This window comes from Dicentrarchus labrax, unplaced genomic scaffold (assembly GCF_905237075.1).
Source record: "Dicentrarchus labrax unplaced genomic scaffold, dlabrax2021, whole genome shotgun sequence".
Classification (NCBI taxonomy): domain Eukaryota; kingdom Metazoa; phylum Chordata; class Actinopteri; family Moronidae; genus Dicentrarchus; species Dicentrarchus labrax.
Genome location: NW_026136704.1, coordinates 19,343,230 through 19,356,336, shown reverse-complemented (window position 1 = coordinate 19,356,336; position 13,107 = coordinate 19,343,230). Strand labels below are relative to the sequence as shown.

General features: G+C 40.6%; 1 protein-coding gene across 5 annotated transcripts in view; it reads left to right on the top strand.

Moving 5' to 3' along the window:
- Nucleotides 1-13,107, top strand: part of arhgef12a (Rho guanine nucleotide exchange factor (GEF) 12a) — a 39,598-nt gene that overhangs the window by 12,354 nt on the left and 14,137 nt on the right. For 3 of the 5 annotated variants that reach the window (XM_051397506.1, XM_051397504.1, XM_051397503.1), the window contains exons 2-8: nt 4,061-4,081; nt 4,848-4,939; nt 7,593-7,658; nt 11,191-11,289; nt 12,423-12,472; nt 12,663-12,720; nt 12,809-12,981. In XM_051397506.1, coding sequence (XP_051253466.1) covers nt 4,061-4,081; nt 4,848-4,939; nt 7,593-7,658; nt 11,191-11,289; nt 12,423-12,472; nt 12,663-12,720; nt 12,809-12,981 — 559 coding nt within the window. The remainder of the gene's footprint in view (nt 1-4,060; nt 4,082-4,847; nt 4,940-7,592; nt 7,659-11,190; nt 11,290-12,422; nt 12,473-12,662; nt 12,721-12,808; nt 12,982-13,107) is intronic. The other 2 variants (XM_051397507.1, XM_051397505.1) reach the window with 1 other exon arrangement.

The following is a 13,107-nucleotide window of genomic DNA, read 5'->3' as shown; positions in this document are numbered from 1 at the left end:
TTCAGAAAGTTATTACATTTTTAGTTGAGTTGTTTTTTTTGCGAAACCAGACAGACGATTCTTTTCTTGTGATTTGTCAAAATGCCATTTTCCGTTTGGAAAAATTGGTTAAATATTAACTTCAGTGACTATGGGGCAAAAGAATCTGTCATACTCCCGCTGCTCACGTTCACTTCTCCAATTAGAGTCAATTGATTCAGAGAAAGGAGAGTGGCAGTGGCGAAACCCATGTGATCTGAACCCTCTTTGATACCGACCTACAGCCTCCTTCTGTTGCTTGCTTGCCTCTTTTTAGCTAAACTGACATATAGTTTGGTCTTTTCAATTTTGTACACCCTTCAATATCAGGAATGTTGTTTCTAAACATGTATTTTCTCTTTTAATCTGTCCTCTTGTTTTTCCCCAGTGATACAATCTTTCTTCATAACCTTTCTTTAGCCCTTAAATGTTTCTCAGGCAGGTCATTTCATGGTCCCGTGGTTATTTGAGATATAGATACCACAGATTCCTTTTTTCCTTTTCTTTGAACTGTTTGAAGTATTCTCTTTAACAGTTAGAAAACACTACTGCATTATTTCTGAAAGCATGATTCATACGTCTAGTTCAGCACAGACATTATAGACAGCCTGATGCATCATCCAACTCTTTAGAACTTGGTCTGCCTGTCACGTTTTCATTTGTTCCTGTATGATCAACCAAGAACAACATAGTCCTACTCAGTTTTGCCATCCCTGAGCTTGTCCCAGTTCAGCGTGTGTGTTTATGTGCTGACTTTTCCATCTCTCCAATTCAGAGGTTTCTTAGGGAGTGGACTACTTAAAGCTAGTTTTTTTTCTGCTGGAGGCTCTGGAACTTATTACAGTCTAAGGCATTTTCATAAACGGGCCATTCAGCTGCCCCTGCATGGCTCTGAATGGGACACACTGTCGCCAGGAGAAAGAGAGTTAATGTGGGCAAGTTAGTCGTGAGACCTCCCTTTTACGAAGGACTGGTGTTCTGAAATGTGTAGTTATTCATACTACTGTTTTGTAGTAACAGACTGCATTTAGTGCAATTCAGAGTTGCATCCCATTCTAGTAGTCTTTGTCTATTTCACATTTCTTTAAGCATTTTACAAAGCATACTGCATGTAGGCTTGTATCAAACTTTACTTGAAATTAACTGTTGTTCCACCTAGCAAAGATACCCTCAATAAAGAGGCTGAATAATAAAGTATAAAACAGGGATTTGTTTTTGTGGGGTTATTTCCTGGCTGAGACATCAATCTTTTCCATGTTTTCCACTTCACAATGAAGACATAAGAAAACTGAATCTCGATTTAGGCTTTATGGTAACTATTAGGGATGTTAAAATTTTCCAACCAGCCACAATCAGTCCAAAACCAGCAACTGTCAATATATTCTCACATTCTGAATTCAGAATTCAGTTTCTGTCTTCGACTAAGACCTTGTTAAAACACACTTCATTCAGACCCGACAGAAACAAAATAAAACTGACCAAACTGTCTTTATAAGTCTTTCCACTATTCCAACAATCACCAACTCTGGTGTCTAACCAGAGTTAGATGTGAAAATATTCTGTCGCTGCCTCTCTAATGCCCCCGACCTCCCTCGCTCCTCTACCCGCTTCAAGCCTCCGCTCGCCTGGTCTGTTCCTCTCCTGCGCCGGGCTGTGCCTGCTCTATCCTCATCTTCCCCGGAGTTAGAGACTTGTTTGGAGGCTCTGCGAATCACCTTGTAACTGAACTCCCTGTCATCAAACTAGTCTAAATAAATCCTTAATTCACCACAGTTAATTTTGAGAATACGTTGGCTCTACAGCTATCAGCTAGCTATAGCAAACTAGCTATCAGATGGATAGCTGATATATTCATCCAATCACCTAACACTGGTAACTATTCAACAATTTAACTTTTAAACCAGTTGTTAAAGGGACATTGTGTAGGAATTTCTCCCATCTAGCGGTGAAATTGTATCTTGCATATTTCAAACGAATAGTGCTCTCTGGTGCCTCACGTTTTCAAATGCGTATTGCAACTACAGTAGCCGTCATGTACCAAGAAGCCTACCTGTGGAGGAGAAAGCAGGCAACTTCAGCGTCCCTTTGAAGGTCTTTCTCCTTCAGTAGCTCTTTCCACCTGGGAAAAGCTACCCTGATGTTTACCCTCGTTTTTCCAATTCGCCAGTCACGTTGCCTTTTTAATTCCCTTTTTCGCTTTTTTTGGCGACGAGGATTCCTTCTCCTGTCGCTCGGCATAAGTATGACCCTCCATTATTAACTAAAATGCAGTACAGACTTTCAAATGTGCCAAGGCAGTGACAAGCGCCTGATCTCCTTCTCCGTTATAGCTGGTTTCAGTCACGTGACGCTGGCTCTGAACGAAAACGCGTTGTGGATTAGCGAGACAGGTAGGCTAGTGCTTTATGTCCCTCTCGGCGATTATAGTTTTTTAAAATGGCCGAACGACATGGAACCCTCCATGGACTTGCCCGTCCAATGTATATACAGATAAGAAATTCTTCGCTTACGAGGATAAGTCAGATCATTGGCAGAGGTAATTTTACACCAATGAGGACATATTTATGAATGAAGCGAATGAAGACATTGATTTTAGCTAATAAAATACTTAAAACACTACACAATGTCCCTTTTTAAAAGTGGTTTTTCATACTACATGATGAAGAATGGCAAAACATGGCTGACTCTGTGTAAACAGAGAAATGCACTGAGGGACCACACAGATAATTAGCACTAACTTCATTAGTCCTCGGGAGATTTTCTTCTCAATGGAAAGTGCATTACAGATTAAATATATACTTATTATTACCCTTTAAATAGCTTTGGAATAGATACTTTTCTCTGTCAGTCTGTGACTTACTTTTACCCATTTTAAAATGGCTTATTCCTTTATTTATCCTTCATGGACTACTGGAGTTAAAATTGGTTCTTGTGTAAGAATGGCCGGGTCCAGCAGGGTCAGGTTTTGGGAGTAGCTTACTCCCACAGATGCTATTTTGCACTCTATTCAGTCCAATGCAGCATCAAAGTTAGGAGGAAGAACTTCAGTCTTAAATGGAGAATTTTTTAGAACTTTTCGTGTATGAAATGTCAATCTTAGTTAATAAGGCTGTATCCTAAAAGATGAGATTCAACATCTTCTGTGAGAATTAACAGTGTAGTGTCTTCTTAAAGTCCCTGTCCACTCAAAAATATGTTTCTTTTTGTCCTTACTGTTGAATGTTTTAGCTTTACTGTGCAGAATGAGGTATGTGCAGAGCTTGATACTAGAAGGATGTTTTTTTTACATTCATCTGCTGAAAGTGGGAAGTTTCTCTGTGCTCACTGAAAATCAGATTTTAAGGGGTGGGGGCCTACGAGCATCATTCGGGATATCACAAATAATGTCACAAAGTCCATCCTGGTCCGGTATGCAACTTGTGTGATGTAGAAACTAGAAGCCAAAATAAATAATACTTTTTTTGCAAAAAAAAAACAACATTATTGTTAAAAGCAGACTGTTGTATATCTTAATACACGTCTGAAGGGGATCTCTAAATTTTCATTTATGGTGCGTCTGCCAAACAGCAAGTCAATACGCAAATCTCTAACTTCCTGGAAAACATCACCATTTCCAATTTGGTGCTGACAGTATCCCTAAAATATTACCCACTACATCACTCTGTGGCATTAATCAGTCTCCGGGCAGGCTGCCTTGAGGGAAAGAGGCCGTGGATGTGATTCGGATATGATTATTACAGTCACGTTGTGATGTCTGTGAGGAACTAAATTGCAGCACGCACGCACACACACACACACACGCATACACACAGCTGAGATCTGAGAGGCGGAGGACATTTGACCTGGAAAAGGCTTTAATCTGTAGCTGAAGAACTCTGGTGTTTGATCGGGATTATCATGTTTACCACTATATGGGTCTCAAGAGAAGCTGTCAGCTTAACATCTTGTTTTTCAGCCTCCATATAGGCATACTTTATTACATTAATAGTCTATCAGGTCATTTATGTGAGATACTGATGGTCATTCTGTTTTTATCTTGCAGGTTTCCCAAGAAAGCAAACAGGTAAGAATCTTAACTTTCTCATATTTTATTGCATATATGCCTGTTTATGGGTAATCCTGTGGCCACACCCACTAGTGGTTTACATACACTGAGCTCCAGATGAGGGGAATGAGGCAGGTTTTACTAGGCCTGGTGTGCTGCAACACAGAAGTCTTCAGAGTTTGGACCAAGCATACCCCCTCTCTCTCCCCTCTCACTCATGTACACACACATACACACACACAGTGAGGGACAAAGGGGTCCCTCTTCTGAGGGCGGCCCATCACTGCCTTTCACTGTGAACAGAACAGTGGCCTTTCACAGTTGGGGCCGGTATAGGCAGAGGCAACCATACATAGCCTCCCGAGGTTCAAGCCGGAGTCTGGCCTTGTAGCACCTCCTCTGAGGAGCGTCCTTCCTCTGGCCTTGCTCCCTGGGCGCTCAGCAGAGCGGCTCCACATCCTCTCTAGCTGTCACATTATACAGTAGACACACTCAGCATGATTCATAAGCTACTAAGAAGTCCTCTTGCCACATTATTCTCAATGCTGAAGTGAACAATTGTTGGTTCTGTGTGTTGTGTGTGTAATTTCTCTCCTGGATCATCATATGCCTGCAGCTTGTGCATATGCAGGGTAGTAGTGCAGAAAGACACGATGAGACTGGCTGTAAAAAATGCTACTTGTGAAAGACAGCACATACTGGATAAATGCCAACGTTTTTTACTACTTAACCACTTGTTTGTGGTGCGATAACCTGTTTCTCATGGCTGTTTCTCTTCCTCTAGAACCAGCAGCATTCTCAGTAAAGACCACCCCCCAGACAAGAAACCCAAAAGCGACAAAACCTCACTTCCCTCCAATGAGTTTGACCCTACAGGTAACTTCCCCCTTTCATTTGCAGGCTCATACTCATGTTCTGTTCTTCTTATTTGCTCTTTTCCTCTCATTCTCTGACATCCATCTGTCCCTCTATCTCTGTATGTATCACTTTATTTGACTACCCCGTGCTCTCTCTCTCTCTCTCTCTCTCTCTCTCTCTCTCTCTCTCTCTCCCTCTCTCTCTGTCTGTCTGTCTCTCTCTCTCTCTCTCTCTCTCTCTCTCTCTCTCTCTCTTTAACACACACTCAAACACAGTCTCATAATACAATTGTGCTGATGATGGTTTGCTCAATGTACAAGGCATGCTGGGATGGTGAAAGGTGGTGTGTGTATCTTGCTCTATGCTTTATGCTGTCTTTGAAAACTTGGTCTGATCTGAGATATGTTTTGGGTCTTATCACTTATCCTGAACAGGAGTTGGAATTGACAATCTTTTTAAGTTAATTCAACAAATGGACAGTATAGCTGGCAAGTCTGCAATACACTGCATTATATTAACACTGTAGCAGAAGCTTATGTTGCGTTACACGTTGCAGATTTTAAGCCGATAAGCACAAAAAGGTTTGATTAAAGGATCTGCAGCTGCATGTGTCCACTAGAGGTGGGCGATATATATCGTCACTGTTGTTTTGACGATGTGCAAATTTCCATTATCGAGTATTTAAATTACTTCACCAAAAATATTGAAACGCACCAGAAACTCCTCACATCCACTTATTACACAGTGCTGCAACGCTCTCTACAGCATGGCAGGATTCAGTCACACGACTAGTGGGCCTACGTGATCACATGACGTGATCACATGACCTTTCGCTAGCATCCTCTTTGCAACAGTTTAGCAGCGCGTTGTGATGGTAGAAAGAAAATGCAAGCACCTCCAGTCCCTGAAGCTACCGGTACTTCAGATGATTTAGTGCCGAGACGTGGGTCTACCTCTCTGGCATGGAAATGGTTTAGTTTCGAAAAGACTTTTTTAGCGCACTGTCAGAGCGCTTCAAGTTGAAATCTGTTCAACTTTTAACACCGCTGGGCGCTCGGAAAATGAGTTTTTGAGCGCTCTCAGCGCTAAAAACGTGTTTGGTGGACACAAGCCCTAACTGAGACAATTCCAATCACATTTTAAAGGATATCGACTGATTATCGTTATCGCCAAAATCCCCAAAAATAGATATATAGAGATATTATTTTTTGCCCATATCGCCCATCCCTAGTGTCCACGTGGTTCTTGTAGTTTTACATAAAGCAGTGTACTGTGGGTTTTGTATGCTCCAAGTGGGTGGGTGGTCTCTATGCATACTTGAAGGGCGCAAAAGCCACTAAGCCTGTTATGCACTAGAGTTTCAAGTTTATTGCAGGCTGAGATAGGAAGGGTTCAGAAACAGACTAGTTTGATATGGTGACACTCCCTGTGGTTTTTGTCAGCAATCAGGGCAGTATGATTTGAGATATGGCTGAAGCCTCTGTATTCAAAACAAAACAGAAAATCCTCTGTACCACATGGTGGCTTATCTCTGTATGATGCAACAAAACATAGACACGATGTGCTCCCTCAGTGGTTACACAAGTCATGCACTTTGTTGCTTGTCTATGTGTAGCGCCACAGAGAAGCAAATTATTCTTTAATTAATTGAAATCTACATCTTTAAGTCATCATTAGATTTCTAGACATGATTCATATTTGAATTTATGTCTGGACCTTTTGCATGCCTGCATGTTGTTTAGGCTTTAATTTTGTTCATCTCTTTTTAGTTATCTGCAAGTTGCATGAACTCTTTAACAATCTTTTCCCATATTTTCTTCTATTTGCACTTTTTCTTTCATAATTTCAAACTGGTTTGGGTTTATTAGGGATGGGCAGGAGTTGTCAGATGCTCTGGAAATGGATGTTAACACTAGCTCCGCCAATTTAACGTGTTCCCAAAAGAATAATATGTGCAGTCATTAAGATATTTATTATCTTTTTTTAAATATACTGGACATTTTAAAAAGGCTACTTATATTGATTTACTGGACCAAGACCTTCTGTGTTATTGGCTATAATTTCAGATTTGTTTTTATTGTGTGCTCCTTTGCCACAACTTGTAAAACCACCTTCTGGTGTTGAGAGACAGACCTGAAAATGCATTGAGGATAACTGCTGCGTCTTGCTACAATTGATTTGACTATACTGTCCTAATATGAAGGCTCAGTTCCAGTTAGGTATGACCTTTGAAGTATAACCACTATATTGGATCAGAAAATGTTTTATTTAGCTTCTGCTGTATTTTAAAATATAATCTGCACTTTAATCACGTAAGCTCACAATCTGAATGCAGGATACAAAGTTTGGAAAAATGGGGCCCCTGTTATTAAAGTCACAATGAATTGATAGTGACACCTATAGGACTGGAGTACTTTCAACAAAAACCCAGCTAGTTCATTTTTAGTGACTGCACTCCTGCCTATCCAAACCATTATGTTTAATTAAACTACCTATTTGTTCATTTAATTTTTCTTCTCCCATGATTGTTTCTCCCTCATGATTTTCTCTTTCCTGTTTTGTGTTTCCTTTCCTTGTGTTGTTTCTTGTTTTGTTTGTGTGTGTGCGTGTATGCGTGCGTGCGTATGTGCGTTTGCTGCTGTGCTGTCTGCGTGGTGGGGGCTGTGGGCAGAAGCTCTGGTGGTGCAGAAGAGTGGCAGCAGCAGTGTGCTAGCAGAGGGGAAGCCTGAGTCCTGTGGTAAGATGCTCTCCTGCTGGAATGGCTGGTGTGACAGCTGCATCTATACATGCTGCAGATCCTGGTGTGAAACTGTCACTAGATGTTTGTTTTAAGCAGTGTGATGGCAAAAGAGTTGCTTATTAATTTCATAATCATTATAATATATGACTGTATGGTCGGAGCTCTTGAGTAGCAGAATCAGTGCCAAGAGATCAGCTCAATTGGTATATATTATCAAAATATGATTCACTTGATGTTTTCTCCATGTTTACACTTTACACACTATTTCAACTTAATAAACCCGTTTAGAAATCATTTTGATGGTTAAATGGGCTGTTCCGGTGTTGGTGACTTTCCCCGCTCCCCTAGCGTCCCCAGGCAGAAAACCAACCTTGCAACTTTGGGACTACCGTCCCATTAAGTTGGAAATAGGAAGTATCGTGTGAAGCGAGAACGAGCGAGAAACACGAACTGCTTTACGGCAATTCCACATAAACGCAATGTTCTATGATACTGTGTATGATGTATTACCCACCTCAGTAGACATTGCTCCACACGAAAAAGTTGCCCGGCAACAAATGCACATCAGCAGCGGTAGAAATGGGGAGGAGGGTGCCGCAAGTGAGTTTTTTTACGACAGTTTTGTGAAATATACGTCCCAGAGCTGTAGGGGGAGCTCATTGAGAAAACATACGATGACAAAAGTGAAAACCAGCGAATAAATGGCTAGAGATGCCAAATTCCCCTTTAAGCAACAGCTAAACAGTTATTTTCCTGCCAATTATTTGGTCTGTAAAATGTAATAAAAATGTAATAAGGCCTATTGCACGCTAGTAAAGCCCTAGGTTTCCATGACTTACTTTGTTTGACCAAAATTCCAAAAGCAGAGACATATTTAGTTAACAATCATATAAGACAAACAAACGGAGCAAATCCTAACAATTGACAAGCTACGAATAGAGAATGTTTGGCATCGTTGCATGAAAAATATATAAATCATTTCAGCTCTACTTTGTAATGTCACTTGTAAATTGTGGTTCAAGCTAGTTTATATTTTAGTGCAACGGCAAAGTTTAAATGGGAGCAGTGTGTAGTGCTCAATATAGCACCGTTACAAGGTTTGGCATCATCATTCTCTAGATAGGATGACAGTGGCTGAAGCCAGGAATAAAACATACGTACCCATGATTATGTGTCGTTGGTTGTTCTCAATTTTTGCTCTGTGCACTTGCTTTTTATCAGTACAGCTGGCTCAGAGATTACTTTGCCAGGTTGTGAGATATTTAGTTTTCAACAGAACAAAATATATGAAACCATAAAAACTATCCAAACCATGTCTTTTCATGTCCATCTCTATGCTCAGTAAGTCATATTTGTTGCCAAAGTACAGCTAAATACACCACTTCTATCTCAATCAGTGGATGTTTTAGTAACTTTTCCCACCATGAAAAATGGTCACTATGGGAATCCACTCTAGAAGACTTTAGCAGCTGTGCTCAGTACTACTCAAAAGATCGATTTTGGCTTAACTTATTTTGGATGCAGTTGCGCAGTTTACTTTAAACCATAATCCCACACTTGAACATCCTAATATTGATGTGAAATTTCAGTTAAGTGATCATCTAAATGTGTAAATAATATATAAATACTTCTGAGGACTTAAAGTCACTTAAAGTAAAGCTTAGCGCCCAAGGATTTAGTGACGTGCTTTCAGAATCCACGTTAGGGGGGTCATTATTGAGTCTGTCGCCCCTGTGGCTGTGAGTATTGTCATAACCCTGTCAGAAATGCCTCTTTATGCCTATGTCTAGTGTCTGCCGAGAACACAGTTTATCAAGATAATCTATATTCAGTAGAGCGTAGCTGTGTCCTTTCTGTTTGAACGTTCTCTCTATTGTGTCTGGTCTCATACCAGTATGACTCTGAAGAAACTCACAGATGAAAAGCTTTTATCACAGAACAGCATTTGAAGCTCTAAATACTCAGACTTTTAGATTTGATAAAAGTAGTCTGACCTTTTGTATGCAGTATTTTAATGACTTGGGTTCCTTTCTTTTCGTGGGGCTTAAGGTATGCTGTCAGTATTAAAGGTCAGTTTATTCTCCAGAGTACATTTCCTTGTGTTTCAGCAAAGGGTGCTGATTGTGGATCAGTTAAATCTCTGAATAATATTATATATATATATATATATATATAATATAATAGATGGATTAACCTGATCAGTGATCATGTCAGCACTCCCACTCCTCGTGGTTTATAAATACCAACCAAAGATCTCTAAAATACTGTTAAGCATCTCGGGCAAAAGATCAACATCTAGAGGCAAATTCACACCAGCTCTTTAACCCATATGGCCTCATCTGTTTCCTTGACACTCCTGCCCTCTCCCCATTTCCCTTCCCCCGCCTCCCTCAGCTCTACCTAACCCTTTCTCCACACCCCTCCCCCCTGCCTGGGGCTTTTGCCTCCCCTAACCTCTCTCCGTGTATTAGCTCCTGTTCCTTCCACTCTCCAACCCCCCACTCCTCCATTGCCCTTATCGATCGACTCACCTCTCTGGTTGATGCTGCACTGAACAGGAAATCTCAGACACAACACAACAATAAACCAGTTCAAGGGTCACCATACTCCACCATTTGGGTTCCTTATAAATTCTGCCTTTTATAAATGTTTTAAGATAGCTTGCAATTATTGGATAACCTACTGAGTTCTCGGGGCAACATTTATTTTCTATTTGAGCACTTTACATTCTTTGTGTTGTGTTGTCCTTTGTACGCACTGTCCTGTCAGTCTACTCAGCGTCGGCCAGACATTAGATAAGCCCTAATCTCTTCTTGCCACACTAATGAAACAATGCATAAAGAAAACCTGAAAAGTAACATTCCTCCTTCTGGCCTGTAAGACTATAACTCAAAATGTCTGAAGTGTCAAATCTGTTTCAGACATCATCTCACACAAAGACCATCAAAAGTGTTTCAATTTCTAGGATTGATTTTTTTTTTTTTTGTTTTCTCCTTTACTGTACACACTAACTGGGATGTTACCATGTTCTCCTGATAACATGTCCTACATTGCTGGAGATGGGTTATGTACTAAAGTGTGAAAGGACAGTTAAAAAATTTTTTTTTCAAGTATGTCTTAAAACTGTATTCACATGCCGGGTACATTGAAAGAATTATTGGTTGCTGTAATCGTCCCTCTTGTACATACTAGCTGTAATAAGATCCCTTCTTAAAGTAATGTCATTGTAAGGGATACAATCTCTTCATGGCTAGTATGGACATGGGGAACAAATACAATGATTATTTTAATACACATACTATGTGTGAATGTGAGTATTGTTTTAAGACACACATTTGAAAAATTGTGAACCATACTTATTTAAAATATCTGCTTTGCGTTTAGAACAAGGGTGAGCTTTAGTTTTATTTTTCTGAAAGTTTATAGTTGAACGCTCACTGGCTTTAGTGAGTGAAGTACATTTCTTTTAGTGACTTCTCGGCCCTTTTCAAGACACTGTGTCTTTCTGTCCTGTCTGTCTCACTTGCAGGTCTGGTCCAGCGATGTGTAATCATCCAGAAAGATGAAAATGGCTTTGGGCTCACTGTCAGCGGTGACAACCCAGTGTTTGTGCAGCTTGTCAAAGAAGGTAAGGCGGCGTCTCAAACTTAAAAGGAAGGAGAAAAAGATGTTATTACAAAGACGACTTCTGGTCTAAGCAGTTGTAACAGAAGTGCAGGCTCCTTGTTCATGCACTCACATAAAACTGTCGTGGTAGTTTGCTCTGAACTCACAAATATGAGGGGTAATTGGGACTCGGCAACTACCATCATTCTGGCACTTACTTAGAGAAGTGAAGCCACTGACTGTATACGTCCCCCTCAGTGGTTTCACAGGAGCTGGAGCTTCTGCTTTATCATGTTGTCTTTTAAAGAGGGGACTTTGACAGGATACTTATGTGGTTGCCTGCAGTCTTTCACTGTCTATAGAGGATGATGTAAGCTGTTATCAGGTCACAGAAAACATTACAAGGTCTGTACATTAGTGGAGAGACAGAAGAGGAAGGAACCGATCAAGGACTTTTGTTGCAGTGTCATCAGTGCTTGGCAGTGTTTAAGTATCCCTGTATGACTCCCCATTTGTGCTTTTCTTACTGACTCAACACAGAGAGCAATCTACTTAGTTTAACCTGAATCCTTTATACAACCTATTTAATTCCATTGCGAACTGAGAAGCAAACAAAATGTATCTGTAATGTCTTGCTAAAGTCTTATTTTTTACCTAATATTTTTGATGCCTGCCCCTTTACTTTTAGACTAACAGATCACAAGATTACGTCCTTAAAATGTCTGTACGAATACAAAACTGAAGACCCAAAATGCACATCATAAGTAGTGTATTAGTAAAACTGTATTTGGTTTACAAAATACTTCAGCTCTATGCTGCTGACTATAGAGTCAGACGTGGATCTCATAATAACCTGTCTCATGCCTAAATCCCTTTGTTTGGGGTGGAGCTGTGAAACAGGTCCTTCTCGTAATATAACCACTGTTATGGTCTTTCAAAATAGCACTCAAATAGTCACTTTGCTACATCTGGTCTGTCAAGGCTATATGTTGTATTCATTGTGCAGAAATGTCAACAGTTGCACCATGAAGTATTATGTCTTTTTGTGTTTTCTGTCCTATTTCCCCTCCCTCTATTTCATTCTTCCATTTGTTCTATTTCTTTCTTCACCTCTCCTGTTGCTTTAACGCTCTTTTTTTCTTCCGCGTTTGCTAGATGGGGCTGCCATGCGTGCAGGTGTTCAGACAGGAGACAGGATCATCAAGGTATTGTCTCAGCCTCCATGTCTTTATACTGCTAACGTCTCTGTTTTCTTGTCCAAGGCCAATACAGAGGCTATAGACTGCCACCTTCTGGTCAGTCAGTATGATGATAAAATGGGTCCATAGACTGTGAGGTTTTGGATTTAGTATCTGTGTCTTTATTTCTCATTGTACTACCATTGCTGTCTTCCAGGTTAACGGGACCCTCGTTACACATTCTAATCATATTGAAGTGGTGAAGCTTATCAAATGTGAGTCCCTCTCTCTCTGTGTTCTAGCAAAAGGCACATTTAGAAAAACAAGCATAAAGGTAAAACCGACACTTTGTATTTTTTCTAGCGGGCTCCTATGTGGCCCTCACAGTGTTGGGGCGTCCTCCAGGGCTCGCCCAGATCCCATTGTCTGAAGCGGAGTCTGAAATGTTGGGGGTTAGCATTTCTTCTCCAAACTCCCCAGCAGCAGAACGCCCCTACAGTCCTCAGGACCGCCTCTCCTCCACTCTCCCACCATGGGTACTAAAAACATCAATTACTTCTGTTGCCTATTTGTTTTTCTTGTCTCCACAATCTCCATCCCTCCATATCTCATCTATCCTTACTAATTTTCCGTACGCTTAAATATTCGTTAAATGTACCTTG